The 25,545-nt window shown below is 37.4% G+C and overlaps 1 protein-coding gene across 2 annotated transcripts; it reads right to left on the bottom strand.

Annotated features, from left to right (window-relative positions):
• Nucleotides 1–1,282: 1,282 nt before the first annotated feature.
• cnpy1 (canopy FGF signaling regulator 1) lies at nucleotides 1,283–24,036 on the bottom strand. Of its 2 annotated transcripts, XM_088643860.1 has the most exons (7): nucleotides 23,825–24,036; nucleotides 23,327–23,471; nucleotides 20,396–20,504; nucleotides 9,539–9,654; nucleotides 4,172–4,384; nucleotides 2,799–2,895; nucleotides 1,283–1,479 (listed from the first exon to the last, which is right to left on the bottom strand). In XM_088643860.1, the coding sequence occupies exons 3-7, from the start codon at nucleotides 20,493–20,495 to the stop codon at nucleotides 1,439–1,441; spliced, it is 567 nt and encodes a 188-aa protein (XP_088499986.1). In that variant the 5' UTR covers nucleotides 20,496–20,504; nucleotides 23,327–23,471; nucleotides 23,825–24,036; the 3' UTR covers nucleotides 1,283–1,438. The 2 variants fall into 2 exon arrangements, with proteins under 2 accessions (XP_088499986.1, XP_088499985.1); XM_088643859.1 differs by lacking the exon at nucleotides 23,327–23,471 and having other exon boundaries at nucleotides 23,825–24,033.
• Nucleotides 24,037–25,545: the final 1,509 nt, after the last annotated feature.

The following is a 25,545-nucleotide window of genomic DNA, read 5'->3' as shown; positions in this document are numbered from 1 at the left end:
GAGCGAAACCGCAGTTGTTAATTATAAATCGTTAAAATTAATTATTGCACGAACCAGCGCTTATCAGTGTTCATTAGCTTTCTGCAACCCATGTGCTTCGATTCCAAGTCTCCAAAAGTTATAAGTCATTGGAAAAACGGCAGTTCTACAAACAAAGCAGTGAGCAAGTTAACCTTTATATTGTAATTATTCTTCACATCTCTTCCATTTTGACCTTTCTTACTTGAGTATGACCTTATGAGTCAAAACTGTGTCAAGTTCAAAAATAATATGATAATTATGACCTACACCCATCAAACTTACCATTCCATTACACATCAGCAATACCCTTTAAGTACATTTGTTTTCAGATTCCTTTGGAAAAAATGTAATACATTGTTTATAATATTTACTGTATTTTCCTAGGCATAATTAGGATGGAAAACATTCATTAAAGTGACATTTTGAGTTTGAAAGGAACATCCAGGAGTATAAGAATGAAATATGTTCATTCTGGATTGATCTTAAGAATATTTTTATTAAGATTAATACACACCGAGCATTTAAGATGTTGGCTTGTTTGCAATGATTTTCTTTTTCATATCTGGTCCATTTAGTAAAATTAGTATAGCACCAGAGAAAATCCTATTTTTATGCTTGTTCAGCCCTCCATTTTGTTCTTCATAAAAAGTCTCTTGTGATGATGGTAGCAAATATTTTTACCCCTTTTATGTCTTTGGATACATGATACAGTTTTATGAAGGCACATCTTAAAATATAAAACGGGATTTCATTTTAAAACTAAAGTGATGGATTTTTAAGCACACTTTTAGCACAAATTTGTCATGTACTGTGCAAACTAAAATTCTTTTTCATGACATCGAATCAAGCACGCAGTTTTAAAGTGAAGTTTAAACCGCAACCTGTATAGCATGAAATCGTGTATGCAGTTATTCGTTTACACATTATCACGAGAGTTTAAAAAAAAACATCAGAATGTACAGTAGATTTTAGTGGTATAGAAAAGCAATTCAAATCAACTTTGAATTTACTGAAGATGACAGGAGGAATTACTTTTCAAAGAGGTCAAAAATTCAAAACTACCAGTTTAATCTGAATGTACAGTAACAGTGTTTGTTATGAAGTGTCACTGAAAATCAGTTGATATTTAAAGGCTCTACTTTTAGCCATTGTAAAATGATTGTGAGCTATGTATTATAAGTGACAATTTGCGCAAACCCATTTGACCAACAGGTACAGTACATTTACATTTAAGGAGTTTATGATTAGAAAATGATAAAACTTTAATATTAAAACAAACTTTATTAACAGTTAAAAACATTTAAAACACAAAGCTCTCCGTTTGTTCTGGCCAATAATGCAACACGCATTTGCCCCATTATGGTGCTTTTTCTCCCCTTTTTTCTTTGTTCTTGATCTCCTTCAGCTCCAAACCATATTATAGTTCACCACGGGAGACAGGGACACCTTTACAGAGACCTGAATAAGAAAAAAAAGTATTATTGGAAAAACACTGACAAAAATACCTCCTTTCTCTTAAACCTTGATCTATAAAATTTAAATCTGTACAGAAGTTTGAGAATGGCATGCATTTCAGGATAGGCTATACAGTTATTTAATATACATATTCTAATGTATTGAATGCACGTGTAATCTAAAGTTAAATCAAGTCATTTATGACTTTGAACAAACTAAATCCAATAAGGGAATGTCAACAAGCTACATAATAGTTGCATTAAAAATGCAAATGGGATATTTATTAAATTAATATGGCTGTTAAAAATCTACAGAAACCCATGCTGTTGAGCTTAGGTATTGTAAATAATTAACTTTACATTTGCCTGTCAGGTATCTAAATGATGAATATTCTTTGTTTAAAGTTACAATTTCCTAGATCGTGGAAAAATAAACCATGCTATGGAAGCATCCATTGTGTCTAGAAATTAATCTAAATATGGGGTCATAAGCATTTGTAAAATAGTACACTTGCTAAAATGCTGCGTATTCTTTGACCGTTTACTGTAATGCGAGAAAATGTGTTATGTGAATAAGGGATACTTAGGCATACACTCCTACAAAATCTACAAACATTTATTCAGCTTTCCACTAAAGGATGCAAACATCCTTATGACACCTTTGCACAAACAGTAACCATTCCGATTAAGACTGTGTGCAGTTCACGGATTCTAGAAATGAAAGCTCTGAATGAGATTCTGACCCTCAGAAACATAACTAAGACATACATGTAGTTTCAGAGCTAAAACATCTCTATACATGTTGGGATAAACAAAAAGATCTAGCAATTCCACTGCTTTACAAATGCACTTTAAGACCGATTTGGAGTCTGAAACATAAGGTTTTACTACATTTTATTGAACCTTTACTCTGCCTGACATAGTAGCCGGACAGAAAACAAATATCTGCGACAAAGGCTTTGGTTGTATTGAAAACAGTGACCTTAATAAATGCTCCAATTAAATTAAAAGGTTTCACATCCTGGATTCAATTTCTAAATCTCATCAAGGTCTATTTTGTTTTATTCATGATGTGGCACTCATAATTCATACTCCAAACATAAGGGGCATTCAGTCCTATATTTATTTCACTTGGCCATGTAAACGGAGATCAAAAGTGACTGATTTTCTTAAACACAAAAGACAAAAGAATATATATAGGATAAAAACAGATTATGGGGTTCCCTGTTAAAGAATTGCTAGTTTTATTCATAAGCAGTTCCACAGCATGGAAGCACTGCAGAGCTCAGTGAAGGCACAGCCACATCACATCTGAAACAGTACCTGATACTTCGCTGCAGAGCTTGTCGGCCACATGGTCTGCCTCTTGGGCGAACAGCGAAATTATATCATCTTCATACTCTTCTACCACGCTTTCACACTGCGAGGGGAGAATGAAAATAGACAGATTTACACACTGCGAAGCCCTGGAAGTGAATCATCTTCACAGGGCTGATCTGAAGTGCGCCATTGCACAGAACAGTGGGCATGTCGGTGCCATTTTATTTTTGCGTTACAGCTGAACCATTCTGGAGCATCATTATGCAGAAAGCACCGTCTGCATCATATCCTTGTTGGGATTCCTTTTGTTCAGTTACACAAAAATGACCTTGATATTACACAAGAAGCTCTTTTTCAGACAACACGTAAAGAGTTGAAAACGTAGCCTACAACGTTAATGAATGCATCCTTTTTTAACATAGCACTGTATTTTATCGTTTTTTTCAGCATGACTAGTATTCTGACAATCTATGTTTAATATATCATCTCAGCTATATAAAGAAAAAAATAAAACAGAACAGATTATTCTATGTAAACATTTAACTTGAATTATTTAGTTAAAGCGTAATGTCCACCAAGACTAGTTTAATGCTCCATAATTCTTACATAATATTTTATATTTGAAAATTCCAGAAATTACCAGCTCATAACACTTACTGGATAGACAACTTGACCTACAATATGAATCATTTAAAAGCCAGGACTTCTATCATTTATGCTCTATGGAGCTAGACTGGGTGAAAAAAAAAACTTTACTGAAAGATTTTTTAAAGTGTTATTAGACTGGCCCAAATGGATTACTGACATGTTCAATTAAAAATATACATCTTTGAAAGGGACACTGATAAATCCTCAATCACAGGACATTTTAATACCACTTCACGATGACAGGCTGGTGTTTTAATTTCATTATCATAGAAGATGGTCTCAGCTCACTAAAGTTGTTATACTTGCATAATTTTCATAACCAATTGTGACAACTCACAAATAAGCCCAATTCCTAAAAAACATTTTGATCTTGAACATTTATGTTTAACTTGAGTACAGCTAAAATAAATTCACCTTATAATATTAAATATTTTTCAAATTTTCCACATAAAACAAGTAGTTAATACACAAATGCAATAACATTTAAGACTGCATACATAAACTGGACTCTGGATGTTTTTGTTTATTTTATAAATATCTAAAATAAGATTTGGCCTTGAAGGCCCGAACACTTCTCCATAAATCTTTTTCTACACAAGTCAATTAGCAGTATGCCAAATTCATTTGAAAAATAAAAATTGAGAAAGCAGCATTTAATAAAAAAAAAGAACTGAGAATATACATCTCTGTCCGATAAGGAAGAAAGAAATACATAAAAACATACTTACAGCAAATTTTAAGGAATTTGAAGCCTCAGGACCCTCACCGAACTGAAAATTCTGAAAATCTCCAAAACCACTTTTGTCATCATCCCTTGGAGCAAACCTTTTGTAACGCTTTTCTTTAGTGTCTGGGTCCACATAGAGAGCATAATCACTCATGTTGTTGCAGACATCTTCCAGCAGCTCAGTTAAATGAGTCTCTGATCTAGCGAGTGGAACCTAACAAATTTAAAAATAAATAAAAATGAACAAAAAGTTCTAGAAATTATTGCGTATTATGCAAAAAAAAACAAACAAACAACCAAAACTATTATTTTGTCCCGGAGAAATTTTAATAAATAAATTTTAATAAATTAAAATGTGTGTGTGTTGGGGGGGTGGTGTTGGGGGGGGTGGGAGTATTGCTCTGGATCGGTGAGCTTTTCTGTAAGTGAGCCAATGAGAGCAAATGCTTGCCTAATCACTGTAGTAAAATGATGCAGATATTCTAACGAAGCAAAAAAAAAAAAAGAAGAATTTTTACAATGTAACTCGAAGTGGTGTCATCTCTCCCAAAGGTATCCCGCCAACAAAAAAACAAAACAAAAAAGAGGTTCTCTTAGTTACTGGTTCTGTCGGACTGCAAAGCATCTGGGCCACCACTATGCCTCCACCACCTCCTTTCTTTTTTCCACCCTAAAAAAAAAAAAAAAAAAAAATCCCCTATACCATCTTTGTGGCTCTCTGAACCAACTGCATGAAAGGTCAAAGTGCGCCCCTTCCCCTTGGTAACAGGACAAAAAATGCTCTGGCGTCTAGACGGGTCAAGGTGCAAGATGCTCCTGCCCCTACAGCTTCCTCCGGAAGGAGGTGTGAACCACAGCCAAGTGCAGGGTAAACAGCAGAGAGGCATCCTCTGGCCTTTGAGGGGCTCCTTCTCCTCCACCCTCCACTGATCAAAGTAGGAAGTTTTCGTGTCAACCGTGGTCAAAGGGGATGAATTGCAGATGAACTCTATTTCGGCAATGTAGATATATCCAGACTCTATTGTCTTCTTTTAGACACAGTATGGTCCCTTCCGGTCTCAGTGCTTACATTATGGGAGCCATTTTCACATGTGTGCTTCCTTGACACAAAGAGGGCCAGCGCCGTGCATCGCTGCCATCTGGTCACGATTCGGATAAAAGGTTCTCCCGGCAACAAAACCAACCTTGAAAACGCCAATTCTAATTCCCTCCCCCCCCCCGAACAAAACTGTTCCTACGGGGCGCGACGACAAAACGCCCGTTCCCCCCTCCCAGCACAAACCGAAGAGGTGGAAATGTTGCCGACTTTGTAATGCAGAAACAAAAGCGCTTCCCTCCAAGTTGAGAATGGGATTTATGCAAAACCAGCGGTAGCTGAAGTTGGAACCAAACATTACAAAATATCATCCAGTCCATAAAGTGTTGTTGTTTTTTTTTTAACACCATCCTGCTGAAGTCTTTTGTTCATTTTTCAACTGTGCACAAAAGGACACCTTTTGTATTTGATAGGGGAAAAGGTTCTAAACGGAAAACAATAGTTTAATTACAAGCTTAGAGTAAAATACAAAATCTTTCCTTCAGATCTCTTTTTGAGGCTTTAATAGGGCATCCTCAGCTGAATTGTTATCATGCAATCCTGAAAAATGGTTGAGAATTAAATTCCTTTCCTTAACAGTCTGAAGGTTTTGAATAGGACCTGTCAATAAAGAATTTCCAGAGGAATAAAAAAAGGGTTAGGCTGCCCTTCCACAGAAAAGACTTCTCAGGGATACCATCCTCAATTGAATTCCCATTGGAAAGACAGCCATCATTGAAACTTAATGAAAGAATTCTCCATTTATTTTGTATACCATTTGAAAAGTAGATACTTCATGTCTGAACAGAGAAAAACTACAATACGTCTAAATGTCCAAATGTTCTGTTTCTCCGGTACATTTGACCCACTATATAACGTATTATGATTATCATTTAAGTGGCTTTATACCGTGTAAAACAGAACTAAACTGCAGTTTGTTACATATTTTAATTTGGTTAATTTTAACCCGAATGGTGAGAGAAGAAGTCTATTTTTACACACTATTTGTAAAGAAACATCTTCTCACGTGGCTGTTTTCCAGTTCAATTGTTTTTTGTAGCACAAACAAAATACATCCTGGGAGTTTGGGCACAGTGTTTAAAAACTTCAACAAAGCTGAAAAATATTCAAAACACTTTCATTAAACATGTACAAAGCATTAATATTTATATTTTAATCATACATGCAATATAGAAAGAATATTTACCACATTTGTTAACAATGAGGATATTTAGGGATGCATTGCTGAAGCACAACTACTTTGCTTTAGGGCAAGCCATGTGGAATATATGAATACAGAGTCTCACTATGGGGTTTAGGGAACTATAATTTGCATTTATTTTAAATGAATCCACTCTGAGGAACTGCGTATAAGATTTCTTCATATAATATGCAAATCAGATCTCAAGTTTTATTTTATTGGACAAAATGACTGGAACAGAAAATAACATTTAACTCCGAAGAGACCTAAAGTAACACTTAAAGAGATTTAAATCAGTATGTGAAATGAACAAGAACTGACATAACACCTGGTGCTACAGAGCAAAATGTGTTTATACCTACCACACGGCACACATTGATACAATATGTAACTTAATTGTGTCTGTGGCAGAGATAAATAATGAATGTATTTAAATTTCATTGTTAGGTCGAAACAAGATTTTTTTTAAACCAATACCTCTATAGAATAGGAGAACACTGCTGTATGTCAGGACCTAAAACTAATGTTCTGTTTCCATTCCATGTGCCAAGCATTTAATTAGTAGAAAAATCAACATGCAACATAAAAAGGTCAGCAGAAAGGGACAATCGGATATTCAAATAATAAAGCATAAGAGGAGGTGTTCTATTCTGGCAAACAATTTTGTCAGCGTTTGGTAATGTAAATAGCAATGTAGTCCCAAGCAAATCAGAACATATTGCCTGTGGTTTCTAAAGTGTCAGTCACTGCCTCCAGCCCTTATTTAATGAAACCCCCTGAAGTCTTTTTAAACAAAGTGTGAAAAACAAAATCCTGTGGAGAATACTGCAAACAGTACAAAAAAAAAGTATCTTTCCATTACATGAAATAGCCAGTTTTAATGTAGTGACTTCCACATCTTTGTCTTCATAAAATAGGTATATTATAATGCTTTAAACATAAATCGGGCATCGAGGATGGGTTTCTTCTTAAGTTTTCAAAACAGGAAAAACATTTTTGCAAAGTAAAAATGTCAAACACATTTTTAACTGCAGTACACAATGGCATAGTAAAAACATTGCATTCATTAGAAACATGCAGTACTCTAGACTGAAAAATTAACCCTGTAAATATCTTTAAGTCTGGTAAAGCCTATACATTGTTTGCCTAAAACATTCATGTAAGTGTGAGAAAGGTGAAACTGAAGTAAAAGGAAAGGTATATTTAAAAAAAACCTATTTTAAACGGTCTTTTGAACTACTTCAGATGCTCTCCTTGTACTATTAAACAATGAACTCCCGCAGACTGAGTGAATACCATGTTATCATCTATCAATTAGAATCAAAAAAGGATTAACCCCCAAAGCTGACAGAAAAGAGCAATGCTTTACTACATTCACAGGATATCAGGGGTCATGCTTCTTACTTTATCTGCCCTGACCCTTTGAGACCATCGAATGGTTTGATTAAGAGCAAATCGAGCTTCTAGTTAATATAGCCAGCATTTATTTTGCTGCAAGCCAGGGCAAACGTGTTAAGATCTTGATGTGAATTTTGCCCTTGCATCTTCTCAGCAGAGAAGAAATACGATTACCCTTCACCAGGTGACAACACTCAAAATCTTAAATGTGCTCCGAAACACATTGTTGTTCCACCACCAATCACTCTCCTCCCCAACGCTAAACGCTAATTTCTGAAATCCACTTCCCACTAGAACATGAAACGTTATCGGATTAAAAATTCCTGAGATATAATACATTTTGTTTAGTATATGTGTTTTATGGGCTAGGGGGGTCACTTTAAATACATTTCCTCCACAGCGTGTCACAAAAGTAGAGCAAATCAATTGCAGTGTTCTTCAGTGATAACTCTTAAATGCAGTACGTACAAACAACTACTGTACACAATGGATGCCTAAAAATTCATGTCCTTTGCAATTAAGAATGCTGCAAAATGGTCAGTTATTACACATACCTGCTATAAATGCTTAAATGATGAAGCATACACAGCACTACAAATGAGAACCCATTTTAGTACATTACAAAGGAGACCCGGGATCGAAATACTGTGGATTACACAAAACTGTTAACAAATTTACACAGTATTAAAAAAAAAAGTTTTACACAAGTGGTATCCTATAAGATACCTTTAACAGTATGTTGGCCAGAAGCTAACAATTTTGCATGGTATATGGTCAGCAGAAACCTCAATTCAATAAAGTGCAATACCAGTTTAGGTTGAGCACACTACCTCACCAACTGCAGTTGAAGTTCACACTTATTTTTAATGCTGTAGCTTTCCATTTGTATAATAGATGCGTACATGATATTAGCAAACTCAGTAATTGGGCAAATAGATTTTAAACAAAAAAAATTTAAAAGTTTAACACCATTACTGGGATACAACATTCATGTAAGAAGTTTTTAAAGCAATGAAAAATTACCCAAAGCAACTTGATTTTTAAGATCTGTGCTAACACACAATACATCATAAATTCATTAACATCTTAAAAGTGAAGTATATAAAGCAGCTTAGAAATAATCAGTTTTAACCTGTAACATAATACTGCATTAAAAATGCAAAGTTTATACTAAAGTTTCTGAAGCAAAGCAATATTTAAAACCAATGTACAAAATTAGATGACTCATTTGCTTATCTGCTGCAATTTCTTATGACCATTTTGGATGCATAAATAAATTCCGCCAAGACTATCTCCAGATTTTCTTCACTTTCACTTTAAGAACTTAAATGGTAAAAATACCAGCAGTTAACTACACATTTTTATAGTATACTTTGAAAATTAAATAGGGAAGAGAACACAAGAAACATGTCCAAAATCATTTTGTGACTGCAACCTGTTAATTCAAGTTAAACTAGACTTTTTAAAGTGCATATCAATCCAAGTTTAAAATAAACTTTTGGTTATTTTTTTTATATATATACACACACACACATTCTAGAATGTACACAAAACTGTATTCAACAGATGCAGTCTGCATTGAAGCAGAGTCTCTATACAGACTAAAGCATGCGTACATCAAAGCACATAAGATTTTAGTAAAAAGCTTTGCAAGGCAACACTACAGGTTATGAGTCTATATGGGAAAACTGTACCTTTTTATCTTTCAAGCTTCCATCAGGATTAAGTCTGAAACTTCCTACATGGATGGTCCTCTTTGGGTCCACTTTCTTGATTGAATAGTTCAGCTCGTCAACAACTGCCCTGCAAGCTAAAAGAAAAAAAAAAACTATTACAGTACCTTGTTCTGTAGAGCCTAAGAAGTGGAAAAGTACAGGAACTCCATCACCTTCATATTTGTCATTAAAACTTTTAGATACCAACATGAATGCGTTTATGTACTCCTGGGTCTGAGAATTGCTTCAAAATTAAAAAAGTTCTAAATCCATTTAGACAAAACAGTGAGAAAACGGATGCAATGCAAGTCTCGAGAAGCAGTTGCCGAGAATTCAATACAAAGGGCCTTGATGGAAATTTAATCAGCGAGTAGAAACAGCTGGTTTGTTTTATATAGTTGAGCACATACATTTAGAACCTTTTAGAAAAAGTGAGTACATTTAGAAAAAGCGTATACTACCATTCAAATGTCCAATTTATACTCCTAAGATATTTTGCAGAATACAGTTTTTTTTAATCACTCATATTTCTAACAAGATATAATTTGTGTACTTTAATTTTGATCTTTTCTGTAAAAGCAAGAATTCAGACTTTTTTTTTTTAAAGTATTTGAGAGGGAATGAGGTGCAAACAACGATTCACACTCTAGACAGGAAAAACTTCAACACTGTCAAATGTTTTGCAAGAAAGTTGCCAGAACATTCTTCCATATCATAAGTAATTACAAGGCACCTTGAGAGGACTATTCTTACACTCATGATGAAAAGACTGGCATTAAAACACCAATGTATGAACAAGTAAATAACTTGTCATCCTTCGCATTCACAGGCAACCAAGGATAATTTTTTTTTTTCCGGAAGAGTGTACAATTGGCTTCACAAAGAAATGGCTTCACAAAGTAAAGGCCCACCATTTTCTTTGTGAAAAACAAAGTTTTCAGGTGTTGGAGGTTTCTCTTTGATTTAAAAACAATTTACCAATCAAGCTTCGATTGCTACAAATAAAGGCAAATAAAGTTTAAGGCCAAAATTACCACAGGCTACAACAGCAAACGGTAATCTGTGAATTGCTGGACTCTCATTTTATTTTACCATCTCCTCCTGAACGCCGAATCTGCAGTGTTCCATTCCCTTTATGTTCACTGTACTACGATGACAGAACCATTGGTTTTCATACAAGTTTCTCTCAGTCATACAGAGTGAAATCCAAGAAGAAAGCACAGCCTTGCCTTCATCACCCCCAGCACAAACAAAAGTAACAATAATGCTCTTTTCCCAGTCCCGTGCCTTTCCATTGACTGGAAGGCAAAGAAGTGTCGTGAGGATGACACCTAAATATCCAGATCCGCTTCTTTTGACATTGGTTCTCTGCATGTCGGATAAATTCCAAGGATGAACCTCCAGGATTGTTTATTTTGTTGACGAGTCTGGACAGCCAAGACGATGGTACACTCTGTCGATTCATGCAAAGCGGACATTGGTTCATAGCTCATTCTGGTATGATAAACATCTTAAATCTAGTGAAACATGAGGTGTGCATCTTACTCACCAAAGAAGCCCATAGTGAACTGACCGTCTATTGTATTTTAGATTCCTTATAGAGTTTTTCCATCCTTTTTTACTCTTAACCGTGAGCCGGCCATCCATATAGCAAAGGACAGTCGGAACTATTTAATTGAACAGGTATTCTGTAAAGGAGCTCTTGGTCTAAAGAGCTCAATTAAAACTGCTGCGATGTCCTGAACAGAAGAGGACATTAAGTTAAAGCTTGGTCACACTTAGCACATTGGTAACTGCAGCACAGCAGGCAAGTCTAATCAATCACTTCTGAACCTTCCGGATGTTTTGGGAAACTACATCAGTAGTCAGAAACAATCCCCACAGAGTAGAGACAAGAATTCTTCATTAAAAAGACCCCTGTCAAGGCGTAAGATACATAACTACTGTGACAAATGCGTTTCTTCAAAAGGCCAATGAGCCAACAATTTGTTTGGATGTGAAAAACAGAGCATGCAACTTCAAATTTCATTTAAAAAAAACAAAACAGTTTTGAAGGGCCGAAACACAAAACATTTAATATACACAGAATCAATGCTTACAGTCTAAACATTCGAGGGATTTTGTCACCTCCCTTCTAAAACGACGTTCTTCTCTGTGATCTCCGGCAGGTCCTGAAAGCCCAGTAGGCGAGCCTGTCACTTATTTCAGTCTTCACTTTCGCCCTCTAAAATACCATGGCTGTGAAAGGCATTTGGACAGTTTTAAAAACTGTGCACCAGTGGGAAAGGAAGGTGAAAACAAAATTGGATTTGCGGGGGGAGGAATAAATAAAACTGGTTAAAATTTTTCCATCAGATCCAATGGGGTGCAAAGAAAACTTAAATCTGAGGGATTGAGATGGTGGTGGGGTCTTGGAGACATACTACATAGCCTGTCTAATCATGTTATTTAAGGTTAACTAAGAAGTAGCTGGAGTCCCTTCACTGCATTTTAACGCTTATAGAAACTCCACTGAGCTCATAAAACCCAACCCTTACGTTTCCTGAGAAGTTTTGAGGAAATACATTGGGTGGAAAAACGTCCAGACAGTCCTCTCCACTGATTGGTGCTGCTACCATGATATTCAGACCCGTACAACAACTGTGTTGGTGAAGGAGTAACATGCAAAGTTACGATAAAGAGCAGGGAACCTCGAATCCAGATTAACACAAAGTATTCAGGAGTTAGTGTATTAAAAAAAAAACTAATAATAACTTATTTTGCATCCATCTTGTGTTCAACTATGGTTTGTCAAATTCAACGGAACGCGACTCTCTAAAACTGGAAACTTTTTAAGTCTGTAGCAAATAACTCTTGTGCTCACTGAACCGGAGCTCCACCCACATAGTTACTGTTGCTAGGCCTGACAAACCCGCATAATGACAAAGCAGAAGGCTTATTTGAAAGCCCTTCTGTCAGCATTTTCCACAACAATTTGCGATTCGTTTGAATATGCTGACCACCAGTACGTGGGGCGTATAAAATTATGTGAATATTCAAAAGGAATCATTATCAATAAACACTCTGAACCCATAACTTGTCTACTAAAATAGAAGAGCACGAAAAACTAACATACACAATCAAAACCCTAAGCATTATGCATACATTTTCAGTTGTAGCTTATATTTAATATAATAATCACGTCTGTGAATATTCAAATGGACAAGATACTGATCCCTCCTCTCCTTTTCTCCCCTCTTCCGCTTTTCTGTTTTAAACTTGCACTTGTCAATCGCCAATTTATTTTATGCACCCTTGTGTCAGATTATGACGCAGCAGCTACCCGAAAAACCAGCACAACCCTGGTCTACCGACCACCACAAGGGGATTCCTGGCCTCAACATCGGCCACACTCCAACGAGCGATCCCTGGATTACAGGGCCAGGCCCTCTGTGGGCTCTAAATGAAAGAACTCCCTATTTACTGTAAAATCACTGGAAACAAGAAGGACACTTGCTGTGCTTTGTGGTTGAACGCTACCCATCATTAAGACATCACGCCACAGAGCGCTGTACACAGACACAGACAATGCCTTGCAAGTTACAATATTAGCAATAGAACTGGTAAGGTATTTCTCCATTACTTTTGTCTGAGACACTGTGGCTAATCAATTCACAGGTAAAAACTGATGACTCGTTTTTAACAGTGCTTCAGCGAATACTAATTTGTAAGCATTGTGGCAGTCATTTACTAGTCTAATCTAAAGTCACCCAGACTCCTGTTTGGAATGCTTTTAAATGAGTACAAACAAAGTTTGTCCATCATCTATCCATTTTCAGATACAATTTAATCCACACTGCCCGCTATCTCCTTCACTCTTGTTTGGTTAGGATATTTACATGATATTTTGCTTCTCGAAAGACACAGGGCTTCTCTGCTCTCGGCCTCCAGTACACTGCAATTAACAAAGCAGCTTACTGTAGATATTGTTGAAGTAGGTTTCTCCCTCCTTTCTCTGGAAGAAGCATATCTGGCGCTTTGTTCTGTAATTGCCTCTGTTTCCACCCCCCACCCCTGGTTGGGTTTTAAATAAAATAATTGTTAAAAGAAAACAACTATGGAGACCAATACAGTGTTGTGGTAAGCTGGAGCCTAGCCCATCAGACACAAGGCACAAAGCAGACCACAACCTGGATAGGATGCCAGTCCAACACAATGCATGTGCACCTGTGTACAAAAGAAAACTAGTTCCCCCCCCCAAAAAAAAAAAGAATTCAAAATATTTTACAAATGTTAATCCATGTTGGAAGAAAAACGTTACCAACTGCTGAAAATGTAATTTGGCTTGCAATTCATTAATAGATACTCTGTTCAATCGCGTATATTTTCCCCCCACAGACGACGAGATCCACGTGTTGAACAGCTATTGCTATTCGGAATAGTGCTCCTTCTCAAATAAATACAAGTTAATGTTTACTAGTCATTTAAGGGCAACCGCTTACTTCGCACCATCAATGGTTTTGTCAATACATACAGTATTGAAGATATAGGATTTACTGTATGGGCACTTTGTATAAAATGAGTTTCTTCCAGGATGTAACCACAGTAACTATGAAGCCCTCAGTTCGTGGGTCCAAACCTCTCATCCCTATAGGAAGATATTCCATGTTTAGGTCTACATCCTTCAAATATCCAAGGATGAGTGTCAGCCAGTCTGTCCTCTTGTGTGGATCTTTTGGTCTTGGGTGCCTAATCAGCCTTCCACAGCTTTATCGTTCTGGTGCCTTTTCTTTGAATGGCATGATGTGTCAGGGATACACGCGATAGGAACACACAGCTTCCCTGGTAAAGGGGTTCCCATGAGTTTTTTCCCCCACCAAAAGCACAGGAGCCACGTGAGAAATATAAGTTAGTTGTTTCACTTCATGCCAGGAAGACATTTGGTCTCCCACTGAAATGTTTTATTGTATTATCATCTGTGTTTTGACTGATCTTACTTGCCTAATGTAAGGATTCAACAAGTGACAAATGTGGTGGAAACAAATGACAAATTAGCCATCATGGAAATTTCAAACTTCAAATTTCAAAATGTTGGACAATAGAGGAGTGGACATTCACAGGAATGGTCACATTTCAATTTATGGCCTTAGACGGTCCAGGAGCTAATAAAAGGACAAACGTTTACAGTTAACATATTGTAATAACTGGTTTTATTTTAAAAGCAGGAACGTGGATTTAAAAAAAGCACTCCGACTGTATAGACATTTTTTTGAGGTCTCAGATTTCTTGAGGGTGAAAATTATGGAAAAGAAATGTCAAACTGATCAAAATGGACTGACCCTTAATATATTAATCACAGAAGAAGCTGAGCTGGGAGATTGCATAGATGGAGCTATCATGTGGTCAGCGAGGTCTGGCCTGAGAGGGAGCAGTAAAGTACAGGAGTGTCTAAGAGAGGATACGAGACCAGCAGGCTGCATCCCTTATTCAGCTTTAAGGTATAGCGAACAAACCTGACCCTTAAGGACAGGAGTACAGCGGATGTTTTCTCAATTTCTTAAATATTACTTGTGTTAGACCCCAGATGAGCAGAAAGTGAGAGCAGCGGACTGAAAACTCATTTTAAACTCCTCGGACTGAAGCTAACCGACTTATTTGAAGTTAGATATACTTACTGTCAAGACTAGTAATCTACGAAACAAAACCCAAAGTTGCAACGTGTTCACTATTAAACCACCAAAAGCCTACTACCGGAGACATTTATGAAAATCAACAAGCACAGCAACTGATAAGTTTCATGGTATAAACATACCTTTTCATTTTAAAATCACCACTCTTTACACAAAGAATTGTACCTATTTCACTAGCAAGGACAAACTGAGCTTCCTCTATTTAAATTTACAGCCAGCGCACAAATTGGGAAATATCATTACCTGATCCAAAATGAAAAAAATATTTTTTCCCCGCTGTTGTGACATTCCAATGTGACAGAAATCAATTTGAACCAAATGCTAGCTTTTTGACTTACATGTAATTAATTTTCGTACATGAGCGAAATATTTCTGAATGCTGAAGAGTTTTATCTGCAGTAGGAATTGTTTTCTTTATTTTTTTTAATTAATGCCCCTTCAATTAATGCATAGATAAAAGGCTATTTTTTGCATGTTAGTCATTTTTTTGGGTGTCAAACAGCTTTCTAGAAAAAAAAAGCACACAATCATGGCCAAATGATCTGCAATTAGGTTTGCTTTCACTATGAAACAGGAACTGACTGGGAAATGGGAATCAACTGGAATCTGGGAACAGGGACACAGAGCAAATGGGTAAAAAAAAAGGAGCAATCAGTAAACCGGAAGTACAGATACAACATGGTTTGATTTCATCCATTTGTCTTAAAGATGCAAAACTCAAAACATGGTAAACCAAACCCTTTATTCACACTAAAAATCTATTTGTCATTTTGTTTTCATATTTCCCCCGAATACACCGTGTCGTAATCTGTAACTGAGAACTGTTCTATAATTAAGAGAAGGAAGTCCAAACATTTTTGTTTTCTTACTTTGCTACAATATAGCCAGCTTATATGCAACAAGTTGAGTGTTCCAATGTTGAAGATGTTCCACAAGTCAAATATAACAGCAGGACATTTAAAAAAAAAAGCATCAGAGGATCACTTGAATCCACAGAACCTTAAGGGTGAGAATGGAATAATTAGGCCAGCATTTTGTAATCTATGACTGCATTATAAGAATGAAGTACTGGTACAACACTTTCATTTTATAGTTACATTTTACCACTTTAACTTGACTAAGCATTGCAAATATTGATGGGTAATATTTTTTCACTACCAATTTGCATGTTAAATAAGATTTTTTAGGTTACGAGCCTTTCTTCTATGACGCATGATGATATAAGAACTATTGGAGCTTCTTATTATTAACATATATTTCTTATTCTATTTAGGTTGTGTAATTGAACATTGATGAGCTTGCAACTGTTTTTAGGGATCAGAAAAAAAAAAGATAAAAAATGTTTTAACATGGTTTATATTAACCTGTTCCCACCCGTTTTAATCTCTATGAAAGATTACACTGCATCACCATGGAAAGTATCAAATCCTAGGAATGATTTCACTAGATTTGTAAAAAAAAAAACAATTATGGAACTAATATTCAAATCAGGTTGATAGAATTACTCCTTCAGCACTTTCACACAGATTAGAATTTTAATAGTTTCATCCACACAAAGGATAAACACAGAGGTATCTTGCCAATTGAAAAACCTTTGTGAACATAAAACCGATTTAAAAACCGATGTGATTTCAGAGCTTCAGGTTGACGTAGTACAAAGTTCACACAAAACAATATCAGCACCTGCCTCTCATGGATAGAAAAACACAACACTTTGGAGTTGGTATCTTTTGCTGTTACTGGATATACAAAATGGGAGCTTCAGTTGTCTAGTATTTGTGAGAAAAATAGAAAATATTCATCGTGAAATACTGAATCAATACACCGCATGCACTCCTACCTTTCGAGTGCAAAACCCACTACCTGCTCAGTAAAAGCGCTGGCTAAAAAATTCAATACCAGTCTTTTCGTAAATTGGGAGCAGCACATTCATTTTCATAGAGCTGCCTCATTGAACGTACCTCAACAAGCAAGCAGCTTAGCTGCCAGGGCTGCCTTCTGAACGAATGGAAGTTAAGTTCCTCTCAAGATTTATTTTTTTTAATCATCATCGAGCGCATTTCCAATAACCGAGTGCCTTGGCTTTGGAATCGTACTGGAATGTCATCTGAAAATTCTGACATGCATAAAAGGTTGGGGATGGCTTTAATTATGTTCGGACCGGAATCAAGCAATCTGATGCATCGCTCAGGGGTGCCTGCTGAGGAAATCATGAATGATAATGAGAGGCCTTCAAAAACTGCAGGTTCGGTTTTCTTCCTTGTCTTTTTTTTTTTTGTTAATTGGCAACGATGCAGGGAGCGAACTTTCACGGGTAGGTTTTGACTACTTCAAAATGGAGGGTACCGCCCTGTTGGATTGACATCATAGGCCTGCTGTGGATACAGCTGTATGCAGAACGGTGTGCAATTACACAACCGTCAGGAATGCCAGTCTGCACTCTTGGAAGGCTGCCAGTGGCTTTCTTAAAATGTCATTGCAATCGAAATCCACAGTCTGCCACATCAATGTCAGCGTGCGACTCCTGCAACAGCCTGTGGTTGGATAAACTGCAGTTGTGGTGTCGCTGTTGTACACTACAAAGGGAAAAAACGGCCAAATAGAGAATATCATTAAGATGTCATTTGGCCCGGGAATTGACAACTGACAATGCCAAAAAAAAAAAACTTGTCTACTGAAAAGAAAAAAAGTTTAATATTAATAATGCCTATGCGTGAATAATTTTGTAACCGGGTAATACGCTTGTATTTCTTTGTTTTCCGTTTTTCCAAATACTCTTTATAACCAGAAAGTAAGTAGCTTCCAATGTTGAGCAAAAATAAAAAAAGGTTGGTCTTGCACAAAATAATTTTAACTCCATTTGATCAAAGTGGGAGATATGTTTTTACATCATTTAAACAGTTTTTAGCCATGGCTAATATTCAAAGTTTTAGACATTCCATTTACTCATTTTGTAAAAAAAAAAGATACAATGCACGATCTTACAGATTTTACTTTTATTAAGAAAATTATATTATGGGATTTTCCAATTTATCCGTTATGCAGACATAGCCAGCTATTCTTTAGTTATGCTTAAATTGGTCCAGATACAATAAATATTCAGGACATAATATATTTAGCCCATATTTGTTACAAAAACAGAATTCCTGATGTCTACTTTAGCTTTAAGAAACTATTTCTGATGTAAAGTTAAATTCTTAATCACGTCTCTTCATAAGCATATGCAACAGTGAATATTCACAGATCTGTACCTGATCATAACAGTTGTTTTAGCATTTTTCCTTTTAACTAATCCTGTTAATAATGATGGTATCAGTTTACAATCCAATTAAACTCTGGTTTAATTAAATACATCTTGCATTAAAGTAACCGATATAGGGACCAATTCTGAAGGGCTGATCAAGTGCTAAAATAGTGTCATATTTATGGACTATTTCCATACAGCCACCTGCAGAACACATCATTTCGCACCTTTATTTCTATTTTGCAGATAAGAGCAAAACAGCTCTTAAAATTTTTTCCACCTTTGTTTATGCTGCAGACAAAAGTAACAAACTACATTTCTTTAAATTTCTTGTGCTGCTAACTCAATATAAATCAGATAAAAATCATTAAAGAAATTAATGTATTACAAGGGAAGAGAAATGCATATTCATATTACCTAATGGAGTCCTGGGGGATAAATTTACTCCCCAACAAAAAGACTTCATAAATCATGAGAGCCCTAGGCAAGACGGAAAGTAGAGGCTCCTCATGGATTGATATAGCGCATTATCCTTCTAACACAATTTTCGTGAAAATTTAGAATACAAGTCAGTATGTACCCATTACACTAGTGTCACAATTAGTCATCAAAAAGGCCTCACAGCCACGTACTGTAGCTACTGTGACTTAGAATGGATGTGATGGGTGTAAATCGTTTTACCACTGGACAAAGGACAGCAGTAAAGGCCAGATGCCTTCTCTCCCATGTTATTTCTTACTGACCAGCTGTGTCATGTTCTCTGAAGACATGCACTGACTTAAGCTGAAGGAACCCAATACCTGAATACCTGTCAAGTAAGACATACTAATCTGATGAGATTTTTACATTGCTGGGTACAATATTGTAACACTGTAACGGTTTTTACCGTCATCAGGAGATCTATCTATCCCATGGTCAGAAATCTTCCTATTCCTGAGAAGGGTCCCAGCAACCCAGCACTGATCCCGAAAACATGGGGCGCAGGCAGGACCATGGCCTGGATGGGGTACCAGAATATCAGGATCCCAGTACAGCACAGACACAAGGACAAGTCACAGATGCCAATGCATTTGAGAGGTGGGAGGAAATCAAAGCATCCAGCAGCAAATGACAACACTCTTTTCGGCAATTTATCTTCTTGGGTTGAGGGGTAGGTTTTGCACAGATGAAAGCTGGGACAAAGACTGTTTTACTGGGAAAAAAAAAGAGTAAACTACAGATTTCCTTACAGTTTCTTACTGAATTGTCAGAAGGCCAAATCAGAGGTTCCAAGAGGCAGAAAAGGAGCTATTTTCTAACCCTACTACTCTGCTGTTCCTTTCCTAATACACAGCAGTCTGTCGCACATATAGCAGTTTTGTATGAACACAAGGAAAATAACCTTTGCAGACATCAAGCTGTAGAAGACTGAATAGGCCAGGTATTTTGACATCCTGTTACGGTAGTGTTTTAGAATAAACATCAGTGATCAGAATTTCAAAACAGGCTTCTCTGCTCAGAGCAAATACCCTGACAATATTGCGCTGCACTAAATTCAAACCTTAGCAAATCCACAACAGCAGAAAAAAAAAAATGAAGACTGCAAACATGAAATGCAAACAGGGAATTAAAGTCATAAAGAGCTTTTTTTTTCTCCCCCTCAGACTTAACTGGTTGACACAGCGATCTGAAATAAGCTTTTATGAAATGTGATTGCAGCAAACGGCTGGTCTGAGAGCTGTCAAAACTCACCATCTCCCAAAGCAATTCTGTCAGCTTCTACAATGCAACTTACTGCTGTTAACAGCAGACCCTGCGGTGCACATTTTTCTCCCAGAGGCCTTCACATTCAGGCTTTCCAACTTCTTTAAACATTCCTTGCATTCCCCCCCCACCTCAACATGCCCAAATGTGCTTCACTGACAAATGAACATTTTAACTTACCTGAACAATACAGCACTTCATCTTTTTTCCCTTCTATTGTCTCCGAGACCACGGATATCAATGCAAGCAGAATGCTACGCCGAATAAGAGACAATGCCATAACGGTTTCCTGTGGACAATAAGAGTTGCACAGCTTAGCAGAAAAACCACTTCTAATCATTTAGCATACACCCAGTTTCTACTAAAAATGAAGCTGCATTTACAGCTATAAAGAACGGAGTTTGTTTAATGTGATCCACTTTGTGCTAATTATGTGGTTTCACACATCCAGAAACACAAATCTGACAAGCATCTTTTCCTTCTGATTAGCTCAAAGGCGGGGAATACAATTTCATATTAAATTCCACTTTATTCACAACAGAAATGAGGGAGAAATCAAACATAGGTGATGCCACCTGTTCTGGAACTCCACGGTTGCTTTGGAAACGTTAAGTGAAGTGCAGATCCACGTTAAAATGAAAAAAAAAAAACCACCAAGCTCAAAATCAAGCATACCACCAACTCCAGTACTAACTTGGTCTTGAACATCACACAGGGCCTCATACAGATCAGTTGCAGGAAGGAGATACCACACAGACACAGAACTACTCACAGAAAAATGACTGGAGAGTGTGACCACTTTGTGCGTCACTCATTTTAATACAGCAGAGCTCTGTAATTAAGAGGGGTAATTTTTTTTAATGAGTCAATAACGCCTTATTTTTTTACACTTTTGACCACTCATAATTAATAGATTCCCACGAAAGGCGAAGGCCTTACAGTCTTGACAAGTGCACATTTCAAGCCCACGGCTGAGACTGCTATTATGTTGTTGGGAGTGTTCCTCACAGTGAGGCTTTGATTTTCATCCCCCCCGCCCATCTTCAAACAGAAGGTCAAAAAAAGCCATTTTAAACTGCAAGCTAACTGGAGCTTTCATGATACAAACTGCAATGTACAAAGCAGTGCAATGCAAAAAGCACATAGGATCAAGGGGTTAGCCAACAGAAAAACTAGACCCCATAGGCATCGTGGTGCATAAGTTTAATTTTTTACATGTAAATAAACAAAAAAAAACAAATAATATCCAATCCACATTTGGCATTCGTTTTTTTGGAACAAATGCAAGAACACTGATGCAGGCTTTTAAAACGACAAATTAAATTGCATCACCGGCAACCTGGACGGAAATCCTGAACACCTCCTAACTCATAGAAAAGGCAATGTAACCTCCACAGTCCCAATATCCATTTAAATGAAGAGAAGTAAGCATTTTGTAACAGTATATATTCCCCGTTTCAAATTCTGTTCTACTGGAATTCCTGCTACAGTACAGGACAAGGTTTAATAATACAGCATTTATTTTATTTATAGTTATCAAGTTTTTCTTGACATTTCTTTTAAAAATGAGCCATCCCCAACAGGGTCATTCTCAGCCACGGAAGAGAAGAATTAGAGAACAAGAAAAAAACAGGTGAAGGAAAAATAAAATATTCAAATAAAGTATGAAGTGAACTGTTAAGGCTAGTCATTGATAGACATACAGATAAATACATCAGTGCAACCAAGTGAAAATGATTTGCACTGACAGGGTACATTCAAACTAAATTTGGGCACACTGAAATGGTCAGTCATGCTCTAGGGCTTCTGCGTGTGAAATGTATATGGGTAATTTAAAGGTTAGGGAGAGTTTAGTTAAACCCTAGAAACAGAAATTGTTAGCAGAGACGGAGACCACAAATAAAAAAAGAAAAACAACTTATGTCAATTTTATAAACGGACTATTCAACAAATCTTGTTTTGAGCTTTCATAACCTACAACAATGCCTCACATTGCACTTTCCAAAATGTCTGTCTAGCGTCAGCAAACATTTCTTTTGATACTTTGATTTGTATCTCAGAACTAAGACAGAGTATGACAACCATGTTGCTCGATCTCTGCCACCTCTCAGCCCCAATGCCTCCATTATCAACAGCATCTTTGCTCTCTTCCTGAGGAAACTGAGACCTCAAGTTTCCTGCCATCTACCAAAAACTTCAGTGTATAACATTTCCATATCAAGGATATCCTTACACTTGGCTGGAGTAAAATTGTGCAAAAAAAAATCCATATAATACCCACCTAAAATCTGACGAATGAAAAAAAAAAGTTATTTTACGGGATGTTTTAAAATGCGAGACCTTCAACAGTCAGGTGTCACTATAGCCCTGATGCCCTTCGCAATTACCAAGTATCAGAGTATTTGGTATGTGTCTGCTGGGGAGGCAGCTGGTTGATTCAAGTTCAGACAAATCTGACACCGGGCTGACTTAGCAGTCGTTTTAGGGCAAGGGTCCACAGGTGCACCGCACGCCAGCCTCCCCATTAGCACAGACGGATACACTGGCGCCACCAATTGAGCGCACACAACACAAGCACGCCAGATCTGCCGTCTCCGGGAGTGGAGGTCGTTCCTTTCTTGCCTGCTAATTAAGCGCCGGCTGCTGCTGCTTTCCCACACACACCCCCTCCTCCCCTCGTGTAAGTTTCCAAATCACCTTGTAGGTCTCGTCTCATTACTGTCAGAGTTAATACGGGCTGGAGGCACTGTACTGAGCGGGATTCCTAGGTACGCCAGCGACACCGCCGCGTGAACCAACACCAGCAGAAGTTCGAGATCCCAAACAATGGCACGTTCCAGCCATCGCGTTCGGATTCCATTACACCTGGCTTCCAGTAGTATCTGATGCGGAAATAACATGGTTTCTCAAACTATATTCTTCTTATCCGTTTTTTTTTTAAAGACGAATATCCCTATAATCACTTTGTGCTAAAGAAACTTCATGAAAGCCACCCCCCAGTCTAGAGCTCTTCAAGAAAAGGTGTTTTTCGGTTCACTGAACAGCTCCCCTGGCATATGCGCGCATTTACCTACTTGCATTTTGTTAGAAAGCAAGCTTCTCTGTACTTACCCGGAAAATGCCGTTTGTGTGAATTTACGCTTATCGAGGATATCAGCCTAACACTGCCGCACTCCAGTTCCGTGTGAAAACGGAGAGGCTTCTTCTAGAAAGTGACTGGGTGTAAAAAAAGGCAACTACACCTGCTCGTCTTGTTCTGCGGGTATGAATGCGTGTAGAAAGGCGATTAGCTGGCACCTAGAAAAGCCACTACCTGATCTAAACTTGACACTTCATTCAACAATCCCTATTAAAGAACAACGCAGTGGAAGTAATTTTATACTGTACAGTGGGTTAGAGCTGCCAAATAATTGTAAGTGTCCGTCTAAACCTGGGTTGCCATTTTATATGTAATGTTACTGAATTATCTTTTGCTGTTCAACAAGAGCCCACTTCGGACACTAGTTCTGAGCATAATCCTGCAGTAGCTACACATGATTCGGATGGTATTTGCTGTACCCCCCCTCCAAAGAAACGTGGATTCTGTGAGCACACAGGTGTTCATCTTACCTGTCTTATGAACAACTGTCTTGAGTCTGAACAAGAAGAATAAGGACACAAAAACTTTTCACTGCGTGGAAAAAAAAATGTTTGCGAACAGGATAAACAAAGGCAGTTTTTTTTTTTTGTTTTTCAGACACACCACACAGAGAGAGAGAGAGGCGAACAGTGTTTCTTTTCCGCCTCCTTCCTTTTTATATGTTTGGAGGGAGATATTAACTCTTGCATCAGTGGCATATCACTCAACAGAGAGACAGTGACCACTACGTGCTTGGCTGTCGCGTTGCCACGATGCGCGAGGAAGCCAGTGGCAGGCGAGACTGACAGCCCCCTGAGCCAATAGGACTGTAAGAGCGGGGGGGCAGCGGACCAATGACCGGGAGCAGCCGAGCACGCCGAAGGCCCGGATGCGGCAGTGAGCGACTTCAATTCCTACTGGCGCTGCAGGTTAGAGATCGAGCGCAGTCGTGATCGCTTCGTTCGTGTTGGAAGTCATGAAGGGAAATATGCACGTCTGTGGCGCAAAGCGTTTTGTCCCCCCCCTGTTGTGCAAAACCAAAGAGCAAAGACATGCATAAGGTTGTGTAATTTAATTGTTAAAAAGTCGGTAACGTGTACTAATGTACCCCGCGTTGTGTATCCACAATTGTACAATATGATACACACGTAATCATGTTACAGTGGATTGAATTGCTTTATTATCTACATTGGGCTAAAGAGCAAACATTTTTTTCCATACAGTTTCTTAAACGTGACTTTGATTTACAACCGCTTATACAAGAAAAGGTGCCGGATATGTATGAAAAACGTGAACCCTGGCCTTGCTGTTCTCAAGCCGAAGATAACTTCCTGCCTTAACGGTATGGAGTGGCGTAATGATGTTTGCTAGTTCAGTACTGGAAAAAGAAATAGTTTTAATTCATAGTTCATATTTAATTCATGTGAGCAGAATAAATAAGCATATTTATACAATTTTCTCAATTCTTTTGCAGATAGAGCTAGACATCTATGAGATTGAACCCACACTATGTTGAAACCTTTTTAGCAGAATCTGTAAGAAAATTGATGTCTTCACTAATATTAATCTATTAACTAATTATAGATTTAATTCAGTGTCCACAAGCAACATTATTTTAAATACCCATTTTGGGAATACGGGAGGATCACTTTTTCATTATTTTAATTGAGGAAAAATCCCCTTAATATTTCCCTCAATTTTGCTGAATAACCATCTCAGGTATAGCCAGGCAGTGTAATTGGGAAATAGTTATTTTGAACAGTGAGGTCTAGCAAATGAGAAGGCCTTTAAACTGCTGCTTCTTCAAGGCCAAGAACTTAAGGGCGGACAATGCACAGCTGTCTTTCATTGTCACCTCGATTGCATTCCTAGTGCTGTTGCTGTACCTCTGTCTCTAGTCTAGGATCTAAAGTTATTTAGATGCACAACTTTCTTTTCCACAAATACTTTGTGTCTAGGTTTCTCCTTAATTCCTGTAATGATGAAATTAAATGAAAAAGAAATCAAACTTTGGTGTTTTGTTTGTGTGGTAACACGCAGTGCATGTTTCCATGGGCTAGCTTCTTTTAGGTGTGGAGATAAGGATCGTGGAGGGTATCTACTTGTCTGAGATCAGGGTCTGTTTGTTCAAGCATTTGATCTCCCTTTTGTTCACCGGCAGGAAATCAATGAGAAGATTAAAGCACCTGAAAGTTCGAGGTTACTTTTGCAG

The sequence above is a fragment of the Lepisosteus platostomus genome, chromosome 8 (assembly GCF_059453375.1).
Source record: "Lepisosteus platostomus isolate fLepPlt1 chromosome 8, fLepPlt1.hap1, whole genome shotgun sequence".
Lineage (NCBI taxonomy): Eukaryota > Metazoa > Chordata > Actinopteri > Semionotiformes > Lepisosteidae > Lepisosteus > Lepisosteus platostomus.
Note: the sequence above shows the minus strand (reverse complement) of the source record. Positions and strands in the feature narration are given on the sequence as shown.

Excerpts from the sequence above, each read along its gene's own strand:
- cnpy1 (XM_088643860.1), bottom strand. The coding sequence starts at position 20,495 with ATGGCATTGTCTCTTATTCGGCGTAGCATTCTGCTTGCATTGATATCC. Across the intron at positions 4,385-9,538 it reads GAAGCTTGAAAGATAAAAAG|GTTCCACTCGCTAGATCAGA; the intron begins GTACAGTTTTCC and ends TAAATTTGTTAG. Across the intron at positions 2,896-4,171 it reads CAAATTCCTTAAAATTTGCT|TGTGAAAGCGTGGTAGAAGA; the intron begins GTAAGTATGTTT and ends CTCCCCTCGCAG.